This window comes from Mus caroli, unplaced genomic scaffold (assembly GCF_978045245.1).
Source record: "Mus caroli unplaced genomic scaffold, Mus_caroli_1 scaffold_7, whole genome shotgun sequence".
Lineage (NCBI taxonomy): Eukaryota > Metazoa > Chordata > Mammalia > Rodentia > Muridae > Mus > Mus caroli.
In genome coordinates, this window is record NW_028227262.1 from 62,341,995 (window position 1) to 62,360,026 (window position 18,032).

The 18,032-nt window shown below is 43.2% G+C and overlaps 1 protein-coding gene across 16 annotated transcripts in view; it reads right to left on the reverse strand.

The window, feature by feature from the left end:
• The window catches only part of Aak1 (AP2 associated kinase 1), a 145,114-nt gene that overhangs the window by 18,003 nt on the left and 109,079 nt on the right, over positions 1–18,032 (reverse strand). For 11 of the 16 annotated variants that reach the window (XR_015047600.1, XR_015047601.1, XR_015047598.1 and 8 more), the window contains 5 exons: positions 17,669–17,826; positions 15,772–15,876; positions 12,098–12,193; positions 2,008–2,109; positions 696–797 (listed from right to left, as the gene is read on the reverse strand). Coding sequence is in view for 12 of the 16 variants with exons in the window: in XM_085840387.1 (XP_085696513.1) it covers positions 696–797; positions 2,008–2,109; positions 12,098–12,193; positions 15,772–15,876; positions 17,669–17,826 (563 nt within the window). In the remaining 4 variants the exon portion in view is untranslated. The remainder of the gene's footprint in view (positions 1–695; positions 798–2,007; positions 2,110–12,097; positions 12,194–15,771; positions 15,877–17,668; positions 17,827–18,032) is intronic. The other 5 variants (XM_085840396.1, XM_085840395.1, XM_085840390.1 and 2 more) reach the window with 4 other exon arrangements.

Here is an 18,032-nt window from a genome sequence, read left to right on the forward strand (position 1 = left end):
GGGAAAAATTCAGAGATAAAACATTTGAGTGTTTCCTGGGAGAAACATGCCATATGTATTAATTTACCATTCCCTAAGGCAACCAGCAGACAGTCTTATCACGGTAATGAGGACTCAGACAAGATTGAAATTTTCAAGTTAGGGTGAAAGCAATACTGGGTCCAAGGACGATTTCAATGTTGCCTGCAAACTAAAGGAAAATCACCTCTAGAGGATGAAGCTCTGATCTGGTGAAGAATTATCAACAGGAGGGGATGAGCTCCATAGCCCTAGTGCCACTAGAGGGACATACTGAGGCAGCCATTCATCTGAGCAGACTCCTGCTAAGAAGGTAGCAGGAACCTGCCTACTGGTGAAGATGGTCTTTTCCCCCCCTTTCTGGTACTGGGGATTGACTAGACCTAGGACTCTGCAAGCACTGTCACTGAACTATATCCCCAGATGGGAAAAGAATACTGAATAACAAAATTCTGTAACCAGGGCAAGCCCAGGAGTCATTCTTAAAAGAAACATGGCTCCAAAAAGTACTCAGTTCTTTAGCACAAGGATACACTCAACATCCAGAAGCCAGGGCTATAAGAATAATTCATAGCATCCACTGTAAAACCAACCAGAATGCAAATAAACAGGCTCGTCTGCCACAGGTAGGAAGCCCTGCTCTGAAGACTCCTGCAGCTACAAGGACCCTGACTGACCTGTGCGGTTCGAGGTCACAGATTCCGTTTGAGATGGGAGGCGCTGAGCAACAGGTGGCTCCAGTCCAGGTATGAGACTCTCAACAGCAACATCAGCTTTGTCTTTTGTACCAGGGCATTAACAGTAGAAAGGAAAGGATAAGAGAAGGAAGAAGTCAGAGGCTACTCAGGAAAACCTGTGAAGGCTTGATTCCACAAATCTCAGGAAAGCGGCAAAGCACAGCCTGTGACCCTATTTCTGCTGTGTTTGGATTTCTATGGCTGAGCATGCATGTTCAAGGTTAACTATCAGGAGTGTGCACTGATCATTGGCTCCTATAAATAAGTGTGGGTTACAACCTACTTTCAAGCAACAAAATCTCCCATGTCAGAAAAGATTAGCTTCAAGACAGGCAATAGTAACTCATACCTGTAATCCAATAACTATGGAGGCTGAGACTGGAGGATTGCCATGAGTTTGAGGCCAGTTTGGCTATATACAGTGATGGTCTACTTCAAAAGGCCATCAACAATCAAAACAGCTTCACTCATCATTAGTTTCAGCGATTTTCCCCCTTCCATGGACTCAACCAGAGCTGGATAAACATCCTCCAATCTAATGCACAACCCTCAAATTTCCCCCACCCTACCCCATGCAGGGAAGGGCTCTCTGTATGTTACGATGTCTCACAGATGGAGGCCTACCTTTCTATGAGGTAATAGCATTCCTGAGTGCTAGCACTAAAGTCTAAGGACTGAGTCCTCGAAGAGTCTGGGCACTTTATATGTTTTGCTTATGAAGCATAAAAAAATGTAACTGAGTAAGGAGACCAAGCCACTGCCCTGTTTGTCATGGGGTTGAGCTGGCAGGCAGACTTCCTGGTAGGTAGGGGTATTTGCCCTGTTTGTCGTGGGGTTGAGCTGGCAGGCAGACTTCCTGGTAGGTAGGGGTATTTGTTGCATGCTTTGTCCTTCTAAAGAAGAATCAGCTCAAGGTTATTAAATTCAGTGAAGTTCCAAAAACCAGTTAGAAATCTATTGTTTCATAAAGGTTTTCTTTTTGCACATTCTTCCTTATCATATGAAACTTACTGGAGAAATCACAGAACACCAGTAAAGACCAGAGTTACAGGCTGTGTGCACAGGAAAGCAGAAAAAGACACACACTTCATTTGAAGTAGCAGAAATGGAGTTAGCAGTCTGGACTGCTGGATTCCCATCATGCACAAGGGCTAGGGAGGTCTTGGGCACTTCTGCTCTCCACCCCCAATCCCCATGCCAGAGCTCCCCCCAGCCCCCACAGCAGGCATGACTAAATAGAAAGTGATGTTACCAATCACAGCATCGGAAGTGCTGCCAAAAGGATCTGTCATAGGCAAGAGGTCAGGGAGCAGAAGAGAAGTGTCAGGAGATTTGAGTCCCTCGATTAGTTTTTCTAGGTTGGGAAAGAGGTAAAGAAAAGGCAAAATGCAATGAGATTATAAAGCAAGCAGATCATTTGCTGCTTTCCATGAAAACAGTTTAGGAATCCTCACTTAAAGATTCACCAGAAAAACAAAGACCATTAGTAGCTTGTTAATAATATACTTTTCCAGGGCCAGTGAGTTGGTTCAGTGGGTAAAGGTGTTTGCTACCATGCATGAAAAACTGAGTTCAATTCCAGGAACCTCACCAGTGGAAGGAGAACAAATTTCTACAAGCGATCCTCTGACTTCGACACATGCACTCACATACATACAACAAAATAAATGCGTCAACCAATAAATGCAATTTTAAAAGTTGTGCACCCTCTTCCCAGAAACCACATAGTGGCTCACAACCATCTGTAATGGGATCCAATGCCCTCTTCTGGTGTGTCTCAAGACAGCAGCAGTATACTCACATACATAATAAATAAATCTTAAAAACAAAACAAAACAAAAGTTGTGCACCCTCCAAAAGACTTTCCAAAATGAGAAGGTAAAAAAGCTACTTCCCCAGGTGAGCTGGAACTCAAGGTGAGCCCACTGGGTCTGTTTATCCCTTGTTTTCATTTGAAGCATAACTTATATGATAACCATCACCAATTTTAAATGTGTACAATGTGGTGAATGTTGACACACTTACACATTCATGTAATCACCATTAGAGTAATGATACAGATTGTTACCAACACTTTCACACTCCTGTACCCCATACAGTAAATGCTTCCTTTGTATCACAGGTAGTAGCAGCAATAGGCCTGGGTTTTGTGTATATAGCTTTGCCTTTTTTAGATTCCCAATCCTGCTCCCTTTTTAAAAATACATGTAGCCAATGATGACACTGACCTTCTAATCCTCCCACCAATACCTCCTTAGTACTGGAACTAATAGGCACTATATAGTGCTGAAGCCTGAACCCAGAACCTTGAACATGCTAAGTAAACACTCTAGCAAGCAAGCTAAATTCTAAACTCCAGATTTTCATTTTATTTTTTGTTAGTTTAATTGTTTTTTTTTTTAAATTTATGTTTGTTTGTTTTAAAGAAACAGTCTTTTAGGGCTGTTAAGAACTTTCTTCCAGAGGACCCAGGTTGAATTCCTAGTACCAACATGGCAGCTCACAACTGTCTGAATTGCCAGTTCCAGGGAATCTGATACCCTCACACATACATGAAGGGAAAACACCAATGTACAGAAAATAAAAATAAAGAAATTATTATTAATTTTTTAAAGTAAGGGTCTCTCTATGCAGGCCTAGCTACCCCAGAGCTTGCTAGCCTTGAACTCAAGAGATCCTCCTGCCTCTGCTTCCCAAGTGCCGTGATTAAGTGCCAGGTGACCTGAGCCACCACACCTGGCCTCAGATTTTCTGATCTGAAAATAGAACCCTGCAGCCTCACTCAGTTGGAGTTCCTTTTCCTTCCTTCCTTCCTTCCTTCCTTCCTTCCTTCCTTCCTTCCTTCCTTCCTTCCTTCCTTCCAGATTTTTTTATTATATGTAAGTACACTGTGGCTGTCTTCAGACACTCCAGAAGAGAGCATCAGATCTTGTTACAGATGGTTGTGAGCCACCATGTGGTTGCTGGGAATTTAACTCAGGACCTTCAGAAGAGCAGTCAGTGCTCTTAACCACTGAGCCATCTCTCCAGCCCTCTGGAGTTCCTTTTCTTAGCACAGAACTCTTGACAGTCTTCCATGCTGCAGCTTACAAAGTGTGGCTGTGCAGGTTTTGGTCCAGTCCCCAGCTGACAGACATAAGCATACTAATCATTGAATGAGAATCTATCTAAAGTTAGTGAGACAGGGTTGATTAGCCTTAAATTCCTTAAGCTTATCTAACCTACCTAAACCTGAGGCACAGACATAACAGCAGCTATGTCAGCTTTTCAAATCAATGAAAAAGCCTCTAGAAGTCTCTATTCGATGTCCTGTCCTGAAAGCTGTTCCTGTGGATTCCAGAAACAGAGATCACCTCATACTGACATTATTTCTAAATGGGAACAATTACCCACTAACTGAGGATGTCCCTCTCCTCATGCCAGCAGCCATAGTCACCTCATGGGATTGTTCCCCAAGTACTAGAGACAATGAGCACCAGACTGCAGTGTGGCCAAGCCTTCCAGCTATGCACATTCTTACCCCACTCCAGTGTTTCCTGTGTCTGGATCTAAGGCTCATGTAAAGGTCGTGAAGTTGGGTTGAGAGACTCAGCCTCTACCTTCCCTGCAAGGCCTCAGAGGCTAACATCATTTCCACCACAATTTCTGTTTATCTTTTTAAGTGTGTGGCAGGACCTAATTTCTTGGAGACACCCTCCCCTACCAACTGGTCTAAGATTCTGGTTATAGCTTCATTTCAGAAGAGTCACTTAAACCTAAAGATGGATTACTGCTGACATTTGGAGCAAAGAAATAAAAAGATATCTGAATCCACATTTGTCACATGGGGTAACTTAAAGTATGCCATTCTACACACATCAAAACTTTAGTCACTTCTGAAACACCAATAGCCCTCTATTTATCTTCAACCTAGTGAAAGTAGAATATTAACCTGAAACCAATGGATGGGTCACAGGAAGAAGGGGATTTAGGCCCTGCACTTCTGTTACAGGAAGATTAAGACCACATACATTTTGATTTGCCCAGATAAACTAAAATTAAAATGTCTTGTTTGAGAAAAAGGAATCTGCTTAAAGTTCATTTACTCACATAAAACTTTTTCCTGGGTTCACATTGTTCTAGGCCTTTGGAAATAGAAAGAAGCAGTAAGCAGACAGACAGACAGACAGACAGACAGACAGACAGGAATGAACTTCAGCTGTTATGACTGAGGTGCTAACCCTGCTCCAATCAAGCAGAAGAATCCATGTCCCAGCAAGATGACGAATGCATGGCAGAAACATAGTGTTAACAGTGTGATGTGGCTGTGCTACATGTTAGAGACCGCAGAGCAGACATCTCCGGGTATGTGACGACATATTACACTTCTCATTCGCACCTATCTAAAGAATGAACCGTGACCTTTTGACAGTAGGGGATGTGAAAAAAAAAAAAAAACAGCAATAAAAAAACCAAACCAAGAAACTAACAGAAATCAAAGGCACCATCATCAGTCTTATGCTGTACAAGACATTTATTTTTAAAAATGACATTGAAAATACCTTTTATAATACTGGCTAAAATAGATGGTTTTCAGGGAAAAAAAAAAAAAAAAAAAAAGCAAGCATTCCTTTATCCTGAACAGCAGTTTGGGGCTTATCCTTGCTACCCCGCCCCCAAACCTTCCATTCTATAAAATATAATTTGGGTCAGTGAGATGCTTATCAGGTAAAGGCACCTGCTTTCATGTGTGATGACAGAGCACATGGTGGAAGGAGAGAACTCCTTTTCGTTGTCCCCTGAAAGTAAAAAATGCATGTATGGCTGGACAGTAGTGGCGCACACCTTTAATCCTAGCACTCTGGAGGCAGAGGCAGGAGGATCTCTGTGAGTTGAGGCCAGCCTGGTTTGCATGGTGAGCTTCAGGGCAGCCAGGGCTACTACAAAGAAACCTTGTCTTGAAAAACCAAACCAAATCAATGCCCTTCCCTGCAAAGTGTGTATTTGGGGAGGCTTGTTTCTGACTAAATCTGAAAATGCAGGCTATTCACAGGTACTTGGATGCTAGAAATGTGGGAGTCGGGGCAGAAGAGCAGATGTGAGCCCACAGACAACCCTCTGCACAAGGTGGTGGTATACATAGAGGGCAGCTGCACTTCCTAGGACCCTACTATGAGAAGGTCCTCACTCAGGCAACTGGCATCCTCACAACACAAGAAGGTAATAAACCCTTCACAAACCTGTCTGACTTATACAATCGAAATGGCTCTCTGGCATGAAGCTCAGTTACTCGATGATTTCTGATTTTTTTTTCTGTTTTAAAATCAAAAGAAAGCTGGTATAGTTTACACCCTGACCCTAGCACTTGGGGAAGTAGAGGCAGAGGCGCTTCAAGTTTAAGGCCAGTGTGGTTTTCAAGAGCTCCAGGCCAGGCAGAGCTACACGTGTGACTCCACGTCAAAGATTCTGACTTTTGCAATACAAACCTGAAGATTAGAGCACACCTACAAAAGACAGTTTGTTATGAGCCTCAATAAAAAACAAATGATGTGGCTGCTGTGGTGTGGTGGTTTGAGTAAGTTGTCCCTCATAATTTCCAGTATCTGCATACTTGGGCCCAGCTGGTAGCTGTTTGGGCATGCTTAGGAAGGGTGGCCTTGCTGGAGCTAAGTCACTGGGCATGGGCTTGGCCATTCTGAGTTCGCCCTCTGTGCTTCCCATCTGTGGTTTCAAATGTGAGTCCCCCACTCTCAGCTTCTGGCTCTGGTTGCCACGGCTGCCTGCTGCCATGCTCCCCTGGGCTAACAGAGATGCACTCTGACCCTCTGGAACCATAGCATAATCATAAGCTCTTTCTTCTACATGTTGCTTTGGTCATGATGTTTTATCGCAGCAAAAGGAAAGCAATTAATACAACTATATGTTGTGCTGAAATGTGTGACTTGGCAGACATGGAGCAAACAAACCCTAAAACTTATAATGAGGAATGTTGTTTTAAAATTTTACTCTATAGAGTGAAAGAAACGCTGATCATTACCTACTGTACAAATCAACTGAAACACCATACTTCATGAACCCAGAGGATAAATGTGATTACTATCGTCAAGTAAGACTAAAAAAATAGACCCAGGCCTGATGTATGCCTGTAGGCCCAGCTCTTGAGCAGTAGAGGCAGGCGGATCAAAAATTCAAGGGCAGGTTAGGTTACAGAAAATCTGTCTTCAAAAAAAATAAAAATAAAAAAAGAAACCAAAACCTAATATAAAAATAGAAAATAAAGTCTAGACACTCAAAATAGCTCCCGAGAGAACAGACAGTAAACTCTCCACAGCATCTTCAAGTTAGAATCACAGCAGGTACCATGCCCCGATTCTAATTCTACAGTAGAGAATTACAACTACAGGAAGATACAGTTTCTAAAATAAAACACTTATCACGATGGCTATCACAAGGCAGGAGCAGGAAATGAAGATGTCAGGCCAAAAGAGGAGAGGACTGTCCACTCTGACATCCAGCCCCTCTTGCTTGTCTTTTCAAGAGATGATGAGGGCCATACAACCATGAAGGACTTTTAAAAGCCCTTCAACTCTATGAAGTAGCACTTATGGGGCAGCTAATGTGTTTCTCTAGTCTTGCAGAACTCTGATATCAAGAGCTCAGAGTTGAAGAGGTATTGTAAAAATTGTTTTCCCAAACTCTTGTCCACTGTAGGAACATAGGTAAAAAGAAAGGCATGGTCTCTTTGAAAAACAGTGTGACAATTTCTCAAAAGTTAAAAATAGAATTGCCATATGACCTGGCCAAAGGAAAAAACTCACATGACAGACATATCCGCATGATGCTCACAGCCCAAGTGTCTACTGAAGGAAAACTGGACAGCAGCACGTGCTTCCACACAGTGTATAATTAATACAAAATTTAATTTAGGCACAAAATGAAGGAATCTTAATTTATGCATAAAAATGAAGGAAATTCCCACATAACCAATACAGTTGAACTGTGATTATGCAAAGTCAAACAGGCAAGCCACAAAAGTTCAAATGTTGTAGGATTCTCCTTATATGGGGTTCTTGGAGCAGTCAAAAAAAAAAAAAAAAATCAGAGGCAGGCAGATTTCTGAGTTCGAGGCCAGCCTGGTTTATAGAGTAAATTCTAGGACAGCCAGGGCTACACAGAGAAACCCTGTCTCGAAAAAAAAACAAAAAAGAAAAAAAAAATCCATAAACGGAAAGTAGTGTGGCGTGCTGCAGGGGAATAAAGCACTGCTCAGTGGTCACCAGCTCTTAGTCTTTCCAGTGGAAAAGACTGTGAGGAGAAATGTAAATGTACTTAATGCCACCGATATGCCCACCAAAGGCTGGACATTTTATGTCAATTTAAAAGAGGATGAAAAAACAACCAATTAAAAATCTGTTCGCCCATTTTCAGAAAAAAACAAAAAACAAAAAACCATTCTGTCTATTCCATGGTACTTTAAGCGTTGGGACGCTTTCCACTTAGATCTTCCCTACAGACAGCAGAAGGAAGGACAGTGGTGTCCGAGCAACAGTGAGGCACTATCACACTAACTAGTCATGTGACTGCTGGGCAAAATCCCAGATGACTGACTCCTTAACATTTTAGACGTCCCTAAAATGTGTTCTACGCCTCTTTGAAGAAGAAAAAAAGTCCTACAGCAAGCAAACCACAATTCTCCAATGTCCTTTCACCCGCAGCCTGACAACCCGTAAGCAGGATAGCTATTTCAATGGCTCTCACTTGTGTGAAAGTTAAAGGTTATAAGCAATATGACTTCATAACTAGGCTTGACCTGTTGGGAACATAGACCTAGAATCTGGTTGGAATAGCATTTCCTATCTTTATGGTAAGTTAAAGTTATACAGCAATTCCAAATACAGTTTCAAAAGATGTCCCTTCCTATTTCAGAAGCCAAGTGTTACTGTTTCCAGTTTCCAGGAGGAGAACACTGAGTTCAAGATCAGATCACAGTCACGTAGCTACACAGCCACAGTGATACCCCAGGCTTTCTAAGCTCAAAGCCACTTTTTTGAGACAGGGTTTCTCTGTGTAGCCCTGGCTGTCCTGGAACTCACTTTGTAGACCAGGCCAGCCTCAAACTCAGAAATCCGCCTGCCTCTGCCTCCCAAGTGCTGGGATTAAAGGTGTGCGCCACCACGCCCGGCCCTCAAATCCACTTTTACATCTCCAGAACTGACTTCTCCAGTCAAAGGCTTTACTGATCTCAAGTTACAAAACTCAAGGACTAAATCAATGCCTAGGACTTGGGGACTTGGCAAGGAAGAAAAAGGTCTTGCTTGATGACTCACAGGTAAGGAATGACTTGACATCACAATTACCCACGGCTCAGCTCTATAAGATGAAGGAGGATTACAGATCCACATTGAAACCTTCCCTCGGAGCCCACTGGCTGTGGAAGATAAGCAAACCCAGCCTGGAGCCGTGGCCAACAGTGAACACCTGCAGTTTGTTCAGGTGCCAGACACTGAATGTGAGCTCTTAGCTCATTACACATTCAGATACTAAAGGAGGGCCTGGACCAAGAATGAGGTCACTGGAGGGCATGAAGGGCAGCAGGAGCTGAGGGTCTGTTAAGCCTCACCCCTTCTTTCACCAGGGTGTGGCAACTTGCTGCATCTTCCTTGTTCACTTTCAGCATGGGTGGATGGTCAGGTTTGCATTATTCCAGGAACAGGGCAGGGCAGGGCAGGGCAGGCTGAGAACACCAGTCTAGTGTCTAGATGGTGAGAACAGGAGTGGAGGCTAACAGCCTCAGGTTTCTTTCATCCATCCATCTGATCTGCCAAATGTTGAGGGTGTCACTATAAAAGACAGTGACCCTGCCACCGACAATGAAATGCTGAAGCCAACAGACCATGGGCAAAGGAAACCAGACATTCTAACAAGTGTCATGAAGATAAAAGCCATGAGGTACAATTGAGAGTGCCTTTGAGACCATGGTGGGCTTCTATGACAAGACAGTACACAAGCTTAGACACAGGAGAAGCTATTCAGGTGTTAACAGAATCCTGGCAGGTGCTAAGGTCCAAGGTGGAAGAAGTTTGATCTGTGCAAAGAAAGACCACACATAAAGGGAGAGTGCTGCTAGTGCTGCTAGTGGGGAAGTTCAAGGCCATGTCAGTTAGGGCCTTGATCTTGGTGACACAGAAATTTATTTTACATTTTTAGCAGATGATGTTGTAAACAGATCAAAAAAAAAAAATCCCTGAAACTCTCTATTAAAATGTCTCATACAAATAAATTATCCATTAAAACCCAAGAGAGATCACCACCTACTTGGTGTGGCTTACTTGAATGAAAATGGCCCCCATAGGTCCATAGACGTGGCACTATTAGGAATGTTACTCCTTGTTGGAGTAGGTGTGGACTTTTTAGAGGAAGTGTGTCACTAGGGATGGACTTTGAGGTTTCAGAAGGGCAAGCCAGGACAAGTGTAGCTCTCTCTTCTTGCTGCCTGCTGATATGGCTATAGAACTCTCATTATGTCCCCAGTACTATGTATGTCTGCCTGTGTGTGGCTATGCTTCCTGCTATGATGATGATGATAGAATAAACCTCTGAACTGTAAGCCAGTCCCAATTAAATGTTTTCTTTATAACAGTGGTCATGACATCTCTTCACAGCAACAAAACCCCTAAGAGACTTGGTATGAGAGTATATAGCACTAAACTCTTCCGGGATTCTAGACTGAAAAGCAGTAGGAAGAATGAGGAAAGAGGCATCTTGAAAACCTTCAGGAATTTCCCACACTACCACGTGTGTTCCTGGCTCTGCAATCCTAATCTAAAGGGCTCCTGTGGAAGCTGTGGAGGTTAGCCAATGTTTCCAATCACTCGGGTGTATGCAGAATCTATGTCTGGGAGCATACATGCCACATGTGTGAGTGCCCATGGAGATCAGAAGATGGTGGTGGATGCCTGGAGCTGAATTCACAGGCAGTGGTACACTGCTAGACAGAGGTGCTGGGGTCCCCTGGAAGAGTAGCATGTACACTTAGCCACAATGCCATCTCTTCCATTCCACAATGCCAGCCCTTCCCTCCCAATCTTGAAGCAGCCAATCAAAGACCTTTGACTGCTCGAAGGAAAGAAAAACTAAGCTGATTCTGTCAACTTGTCAAGGTCTAGACCTGGAAAGCATTAAGAACTGGGGGGAGATGAAGAGAAATAACTGCCAGATACTTCTAAGGAGTGGGATTTAATTCCTCAAAAGGAGACTTCACATTACCCATAACCCTGCCCCCCAAAAAGATATGGGGAAGGGAACAGGAAGTAGCCTTTAGCATTCACCAGTATGAGTGCATCCCCTAATCATTCCAAAAGCCATCCCACTGAGACCTACCCAGCTTTACTTTCTAGCTACTTCCTAAGAATCAGTAGCAGAGCATAAACCAAAAATTCAGAGCTCCAGCAGTGACATCCTTCACTGAGTCTGGCCCAAAGGGTTCAGCTAGAGGCAGAACCTGGAAGGGACCCTAGGTCTCCTGACTCATATTCCCTATCAACTCTCATTATGTATTATTATATTATAAAGTAATGAAGTACCTACAGCAAATAGGTACCAGATGGGTCACCCACAGCTCTGTTACCACACTAGGCCACTATGTACACCTACTCTTTCTATCATATGCTTATGGCTTCTATTATCACAATACAATCATATTGGACTAATGTTCTTTCCAAGACAGAGGCCTCTTCAATTTGTCATAAACATAATGAAGAATGAAAAACAAAGAAGATGTGGTGGTATATTCCTGTAATTTGGGTACACGGGAGGTAAAGGCAGGAAGATCAATAGTTAAAGGTTATCCTTGGCTGCACCGCAAGATAGAGGCCAACTTGGTCTCAATGAAAATTTCCCCCCATCCCAGTGTACTAACAATAATTTTACTAAGCAAGATTTAGAGCATATGTGGTACAAACTGAAGTGATTTTATTCTCTTTTTAAAGATATGTCTCGGGGGCTGGAGAGATGGCTCAGTGGTTAGTTAAGAGCTCTGACTGCTCTTCTAGAGGTCCTGAGTTCAAATCCCACAACCACATGGTGGCTCACAACCATCTGTAATTAAATCAGACGCCCTCTTCTGGGGCGTCTGAAGACAGCTACAGTGTACTTACATATAATAAATAAATAAGTTAAAAAAAAAAAGATATGTCTGTCTGTTTTATAAAAAAACTTAAAATATCCAACAGCATCCAATTACCAGGAATTGGAATTCAGATCCTTGTTATCAAAAACTTAAAAGCAGAGCTCTCCAGAGGCCCTAGAAGCCCTGGGATACAGGAATCATACTGCTAACCCTAAATTGAGTCCTATGTACCTACCTGGAGCATCAGGTACTTGAAGAGGAATGAAGGGATCAGACACACTTAGAAGTGGGATGCCAGAGTCCACAGCCTGCCCCCCCTTCCTTTTTTCAGCTGGAGTTAGTTGGAGAGGAAAGATCAGGAGAGAAAATGAGAAAAGCAGAAAATATCAAGTAAATATTGTTGAATTTTCTTGTGTACCTCAACACCTGCATGTCTTGAAGGCGCTGAGTCTTACTGAACCACTGTGGTGTCTAACAGAGTGCTGGGCAGTGGTATGCGATAGATAGGTCCCAGCCTCCAGTCTTACCTGATACTATTGCTCTCCATGCTCTACTTGGCAAACTTCAGAGGTCCAGAAACCTAAGTTTCTTATATGACTAGAAGACCTAGGATCCCTTTCAGGTTCTACCTTTAGCTGAACCTTGAGAGCCCTGGAAATTTCTACTACTATTTTTTTATTTTTTTTCAGCAACCCCCCCACCCTAAAGACCCAGACCAAGAGACTAGCCAGTGCTCTGCTTTCAAACAAGCATCAGAATCTGGGACTCTTGGTTTCTACTTCAACATTCTTTTCATTTTAGTACTCGGTTTGGTTTTTAATTAAAATTTCATTTTGATTTCTATTTGATTTTTTTTTGAAAGTCAGGTATGGTGATATACATTAAACTGCTAGCACTCTAGAAACTAAAGCAGGTATATCAGGAGTTTAAGGCCAGCCTGGTCTATGTCCATAGCGAGACTTGATCTCAAACACAACACAAAATCAAACCAACCAAACCAAACCAAAGAAAACAGAATAGTGTACAGACTCACAGGAGTTGCTGCAGGCAGTATGGGCCCTGCACCCAGCTTCCAAACCACACTTTCTATAAGAGCAGCACAGCACTACCCACACTATATAATGGTAACTTGAACTAGTTAGTTTTCCCTTGTACCCTGCGAAAGTTTGGATTTGGGATATGCAGTTAACTGTCAATGTCTAAGAAAGAATGTCTTGATTGTATCACCAGGATGAGACGACCCACCTTGAATATGGTAGCACCATTGGCCTAGCCCTGGACGGAATGACAAGAGACTGTGCTGCACACCGGCATCCCTGTAGATGCTGTGGCAACTGTGAAGTAGCTGTACTGCTTCTTAAACATTTTTTTTTACTTTGATTTATTTTGTGTATATGTACATGCATATGGGCCGTGGAGGTCAGGACACCTGCAGGAGATGGCTCTCTGCTTCCATCAGGTGGGTTCTAGAGATCAAATTCAGGTATCACATTTGGTAGCAAGCACCCTTACTGAGCCATCTTGCCATACCCACCCCCATACAGATTTTTCTTTTATTTATTATGATGTGTGTACAGTGAAGGGGGTAGTGTGTGTGAGATGTGTCTATGTAGACAAGTGTGTACAGTGTATATGTATGTGAGATATGTCTGTGTAGGCATGCATGTACAGTGTATGTGCATGATGTATGTGCATGATATATGTGCATGATTTATGTACAGCATGTGTGTGTGTGAGATACGTCTTTGCAGACATGTGCGTACAGTGTGTATGTATGTCTGTGCGCGCACACATATGGGTATACAGTGTGTGAAAGAGAGATGTGTGTGCAGGCATGCATGTACAGAGTATGTGTGGGGTCCTCTCCTTTCATCTTGAGGTTCTAGGGATGGAACTCAGTTTTCCAGGCTTACGTGGCAAGCACCCATGTGTGCTGAGTTATCTTTCCAGCCCCCAGGATATACTTTTTGGGCTTACTCTGTCCACCCTGAATCTTGTCTCTTTTGACAGCAGTTGACTTGACTTGGCTCTTCTTTCCCAGCTTCCTTCTCTCTGAGAGCTTGGTCCCCCTGCTTCTTGCCCTCTCCTCATTTTCCAGAATCCCATGCTCCTGTGACAGATTCCATTACTGTCATAATAGCCACACCTATGTCCTACCCAATGCCAGCTTCTCAAGGGCAGCAAGGTACAGTCTGTGACATACAATAACGTGAAAGACAATGATGGCACTATTGATGAACTAGCAAACCCCTGTTTCCTGGACCTGGCAGCATTACTCACACTGTGGTTTTGAGAACAGCTGGTGCCTACATCTACTGCAGAGACCATCAAAATGAAGGAATCCAGATTCTAAGCCCTGGTGTGTGAACAGGGCATATTTGGCCTTTCCTCGGGCTAGCAGGGCCCCATCCAGGTAAAGGATCTGTAGGAAGATGCGGTAACAGACAAAGTCTGGGGTAGGAAGGCCCTGAAGTGACAGAGAGTACAGGGAGCTGCAATGGTAAACTCACTCAGGTAGCCCAGCACAGGAAAGTGTAGTGAGGGTACAGGAACTTGGGAGGCACCTACCACCATGTGGGTTCTGGGACGCAAACTCAGATGGCAACGCTTGATGTTAAGTGACTTAATCTACTGGGCCATAGCACTCGCCCATGCCAGATTTATCAGGTGGAAACAACAACAACATTCAACAACAACAGGTTTTAAAATAAAAAGATAGACATCGAAATCTTAAATCAAAACCTAACATTGTAGAAAATTATGGTCACATGTATTTTGGTGAGGAAGAGCTATAAATTTCATTAGGTTCACAAAGATAGCTGTGACCCTAAAAATGTTAAATGCAGATTGCACATTATGGCCCCCAAAGGTTAATATATATGAATGTTTGGTCCCCAGTTGGTAGAACTGTTTGGGAAGAATTAAGAAGTGTGGCTGGCCTCTTTGGAGAGGTATGTCATCAGCCAGCGGAGAACTTAGAAGTTTCCAAAGCCTGTGTCAGGCCCAGGGTCTCTCTCTCGTTGCCTGCTGCCTGCAGATCAGGACATAAAGCTCTCAGCTACTGCTACAGCACCATGCCTGTCTGCCTCCTGCCATGATGACCTTGGACCAACCCTCTAAAACTGTCAGCAAGCCTCCAATTAAATGTCTTTTTTTCTAAGAGTTGTCTCTTCATAGCAACAGAGCAGTGACTAAGACAGACATCAAGATGATGGCACTCTGCTATGTCTACGTGATGAGAGCATGGGCAATCTGGACTACACAGATCTATGTAACTTTTATATAGTAAATACAGGTAATTTTTATCAATAACGGGGGAAACAAGTCTCTTATTGCTTTGGTTTTTTTTTGTTTTGGTTTGTTTTTTTTTTTTTGTTTTGTTTTGGTTTTTTTTTTTTTTTTTTGGTTTTTCGAGACAGGGTTTCTCTGTGTAGCCCTGACTGTCCTGGAACTCAGAAATCCACCTGCCTCTGCCTCCTGAGTGATGGGATTAAAGGCGTGCGCCACCACACCCGGCTATTGCCTTGATTTTTAAAATGCCCATGTACATATTAGTAGACTATCAAGTATAAGATAGGATCTAATTCTTAGAATCCTTCAAGTCATCCCAGAGGCCCGAAGAGCAATGACAACACTTGCCAGAGCACTAATCCTTAAATTCCCTGTGTAAGACCCACTCTGCACTAGGGAGAAGTACTCATGTGTATTCACCACACCACTCTACCACTTGAGGTCAAAGTGATTTTAGACGGTCCTTAAGTATTTTCTCATTGAACAACTACTGAATGAATGAACAGAAAATGATTTACTACCAGAAACCAGGTTCTTTGTATGCTAGAGCTACCCATGAAGTGGAAACCTGAAGGTAACAACAGCAAGCCTCGTGTCTCAGACATGTGTCACACTCACCAGTTCCAGCAGAAAAAGAAGGAGTGGTGAAGGCATCCCCTTGTGTTGGCTGGAAGCCTGGGATCAAACTCTCTGCAGAGCCACCAAGCTTCTCAGGCAGCTTTCCTAGAGGGACAAAACACCACTTTGCTCATTTTTGCAGAATCCTCAGGTGCACTTACCACATTTATGGCAACATTTTTACCACTAAAAAGTCCTTGTGTGCCAAGCAGCTTGAGAACTGAGGTGGACTGGCAGAGAGGGAAGTGTGAGGTATTGTTCCACTGACGGCGGAACAACAGTGAGTGATACAGACTGGAAATCACAAATAGACACAAAGGTTTATTAACAAGTCCCTGGGCAGGAAGAGATGAGACGGTTCATCCTATTGTGCTTCCAGAAGTTCAATTCCCAGCACCTGTATCAGGCAGCTCACAGCTTCGTGTAACTCAAGCTCCAGGGCATCTGACACATCTGGCTCCCACAGGCCTGCAACTCATGTGCACATAAGCCACATATGGACATACACATACACATAGTTTAAAAGTAAAAACCCCAAGGCCTCATTAATTAGACACAAACATACTAATTTTCAATAATGCAGGAAGAAACTTCTGTTTACATAACAGGATAAGAAGCGTCAGAGATAACAATGAAAATGACTTGTCAAAGAAAATCAAATCCTGTGCCGTGTTCTATTTAAAAGGTTGAACCAGCCTGGCCTGGTCTACAACTTTAATCCCAACATTTGGAAGGCAGAGAGGCAAGTGGATCTCTGTGCATTTAAGGCCAACCTGGTCTACACACACTTTCTAGAGCAGCCAGGGCTGTACAGTGAGATTCTGTCTCAAAATGAAATAAAATTAAATGGTAGGAAATTATGTATTTAAAACACCACTGAAATGCAGTGGTTCTCAACATTCCTAATGCTGCAACCCTATAATACAGTTCCGCATGTTGTGGTGGTGACCCCAATCATAAAATTATTTTTGTCGATACATCATGACTGCAATTTTTATACATTTTTTTTTCTTCGAGACAGGGTTTCTCTGTAGAGCTCTGGCTGTCCTGGAACTCACTTTGTAGACCAGGCTGGCCTTGAACCTAAAAATCCATCTGCCTCTGCCTCCCAAGTGCTGGAATTAAAGGCGTGAGCCACCACTGCTGGGCAATTTTTATACTCTTATAACTCATAGTGTAAGCATCTGATATGCGATTTCTGTGGAAGGGTTGTTTGACCACCAGAGGACTGAGAAGTGCTGTGGTTAGTCAGGTAAAGCAGTTCCTATATTCACTGGTCTGGTCACTCTTTTGCTCTGTGCTTTAAGTGCATGAAGGATCATGAACAGTGGAGAGAATTCCCAGGTGCCTGTGTGGTATGTGTATATCTGCCGATGTCTGTGTGGATGTCTGTATATCTTGCCTTCCAAATTAGGCTATGGCTATTTTGGATAGAACCTCATTTTTTTTTTTAATTGAAAGAATGTCCTTTCTATGATGAGTCAACAACAACATGGACTTGTGATCAGGACTCGCATCCTGTGAGGCACACCTCAACCACTATCTCTAGAGCAAGCCCCTGAGGATGAGGGCGACAGTCACCATTCTCCTAGCAATCCACTACTCAGTTTACCACAATTATCCCAGGTTATGCTACTACATCTTTCCAAAGTTTCTCCTTCTATGATTGCACACTCCCTGCTGTCGCTCACAGTTGGTCAGCGTTTAAGAAAAAAATAAAAATCAGTGCTCCAGCAAAAATGAAGATCAGTCTGCAGACCCCCAACCCAGTCCTCTTCAAGATGGTCCGAGCTGACCTTTCCCAAGCATATCCCTCTACAGCTAAGACACAGACACATTCAAGTTTATCCTCAGCTGACTTGCAGCCAAGAAGCACAGAAAAGCCTCAGCTGCTCACCTTCCCCAAGCTTGGCGAAGTCCTTGTTTAGCAGCTCTTCAGCTGTGAGTTTGGAGAAGTTGTCATCATCAAAAGGATTCCATGTGGAGCCTTCTGAAGCATTAGAGACATTCTGCTGCGAAGTCCGTGGAGAGCCTGAGGGAGTGGTGGTTGCAGACCTGGGAAGGTTGGCACCCCAAGGGTGAAGGGAAAGAAAGTTAAACAAAGCAGAAGGACCCAAATGATTTTCTTTCATTATGGTATCAGTTCTTTTCTCAGTTAAACCACAATTTCCCAGTGTTTTCCTAAAGGACTTCCCACAGAAACTGGAAAGTTTAGTCTTTACAAATGCTGTCTCCTTCACTTCAGCTCTCAGGAAATCTTG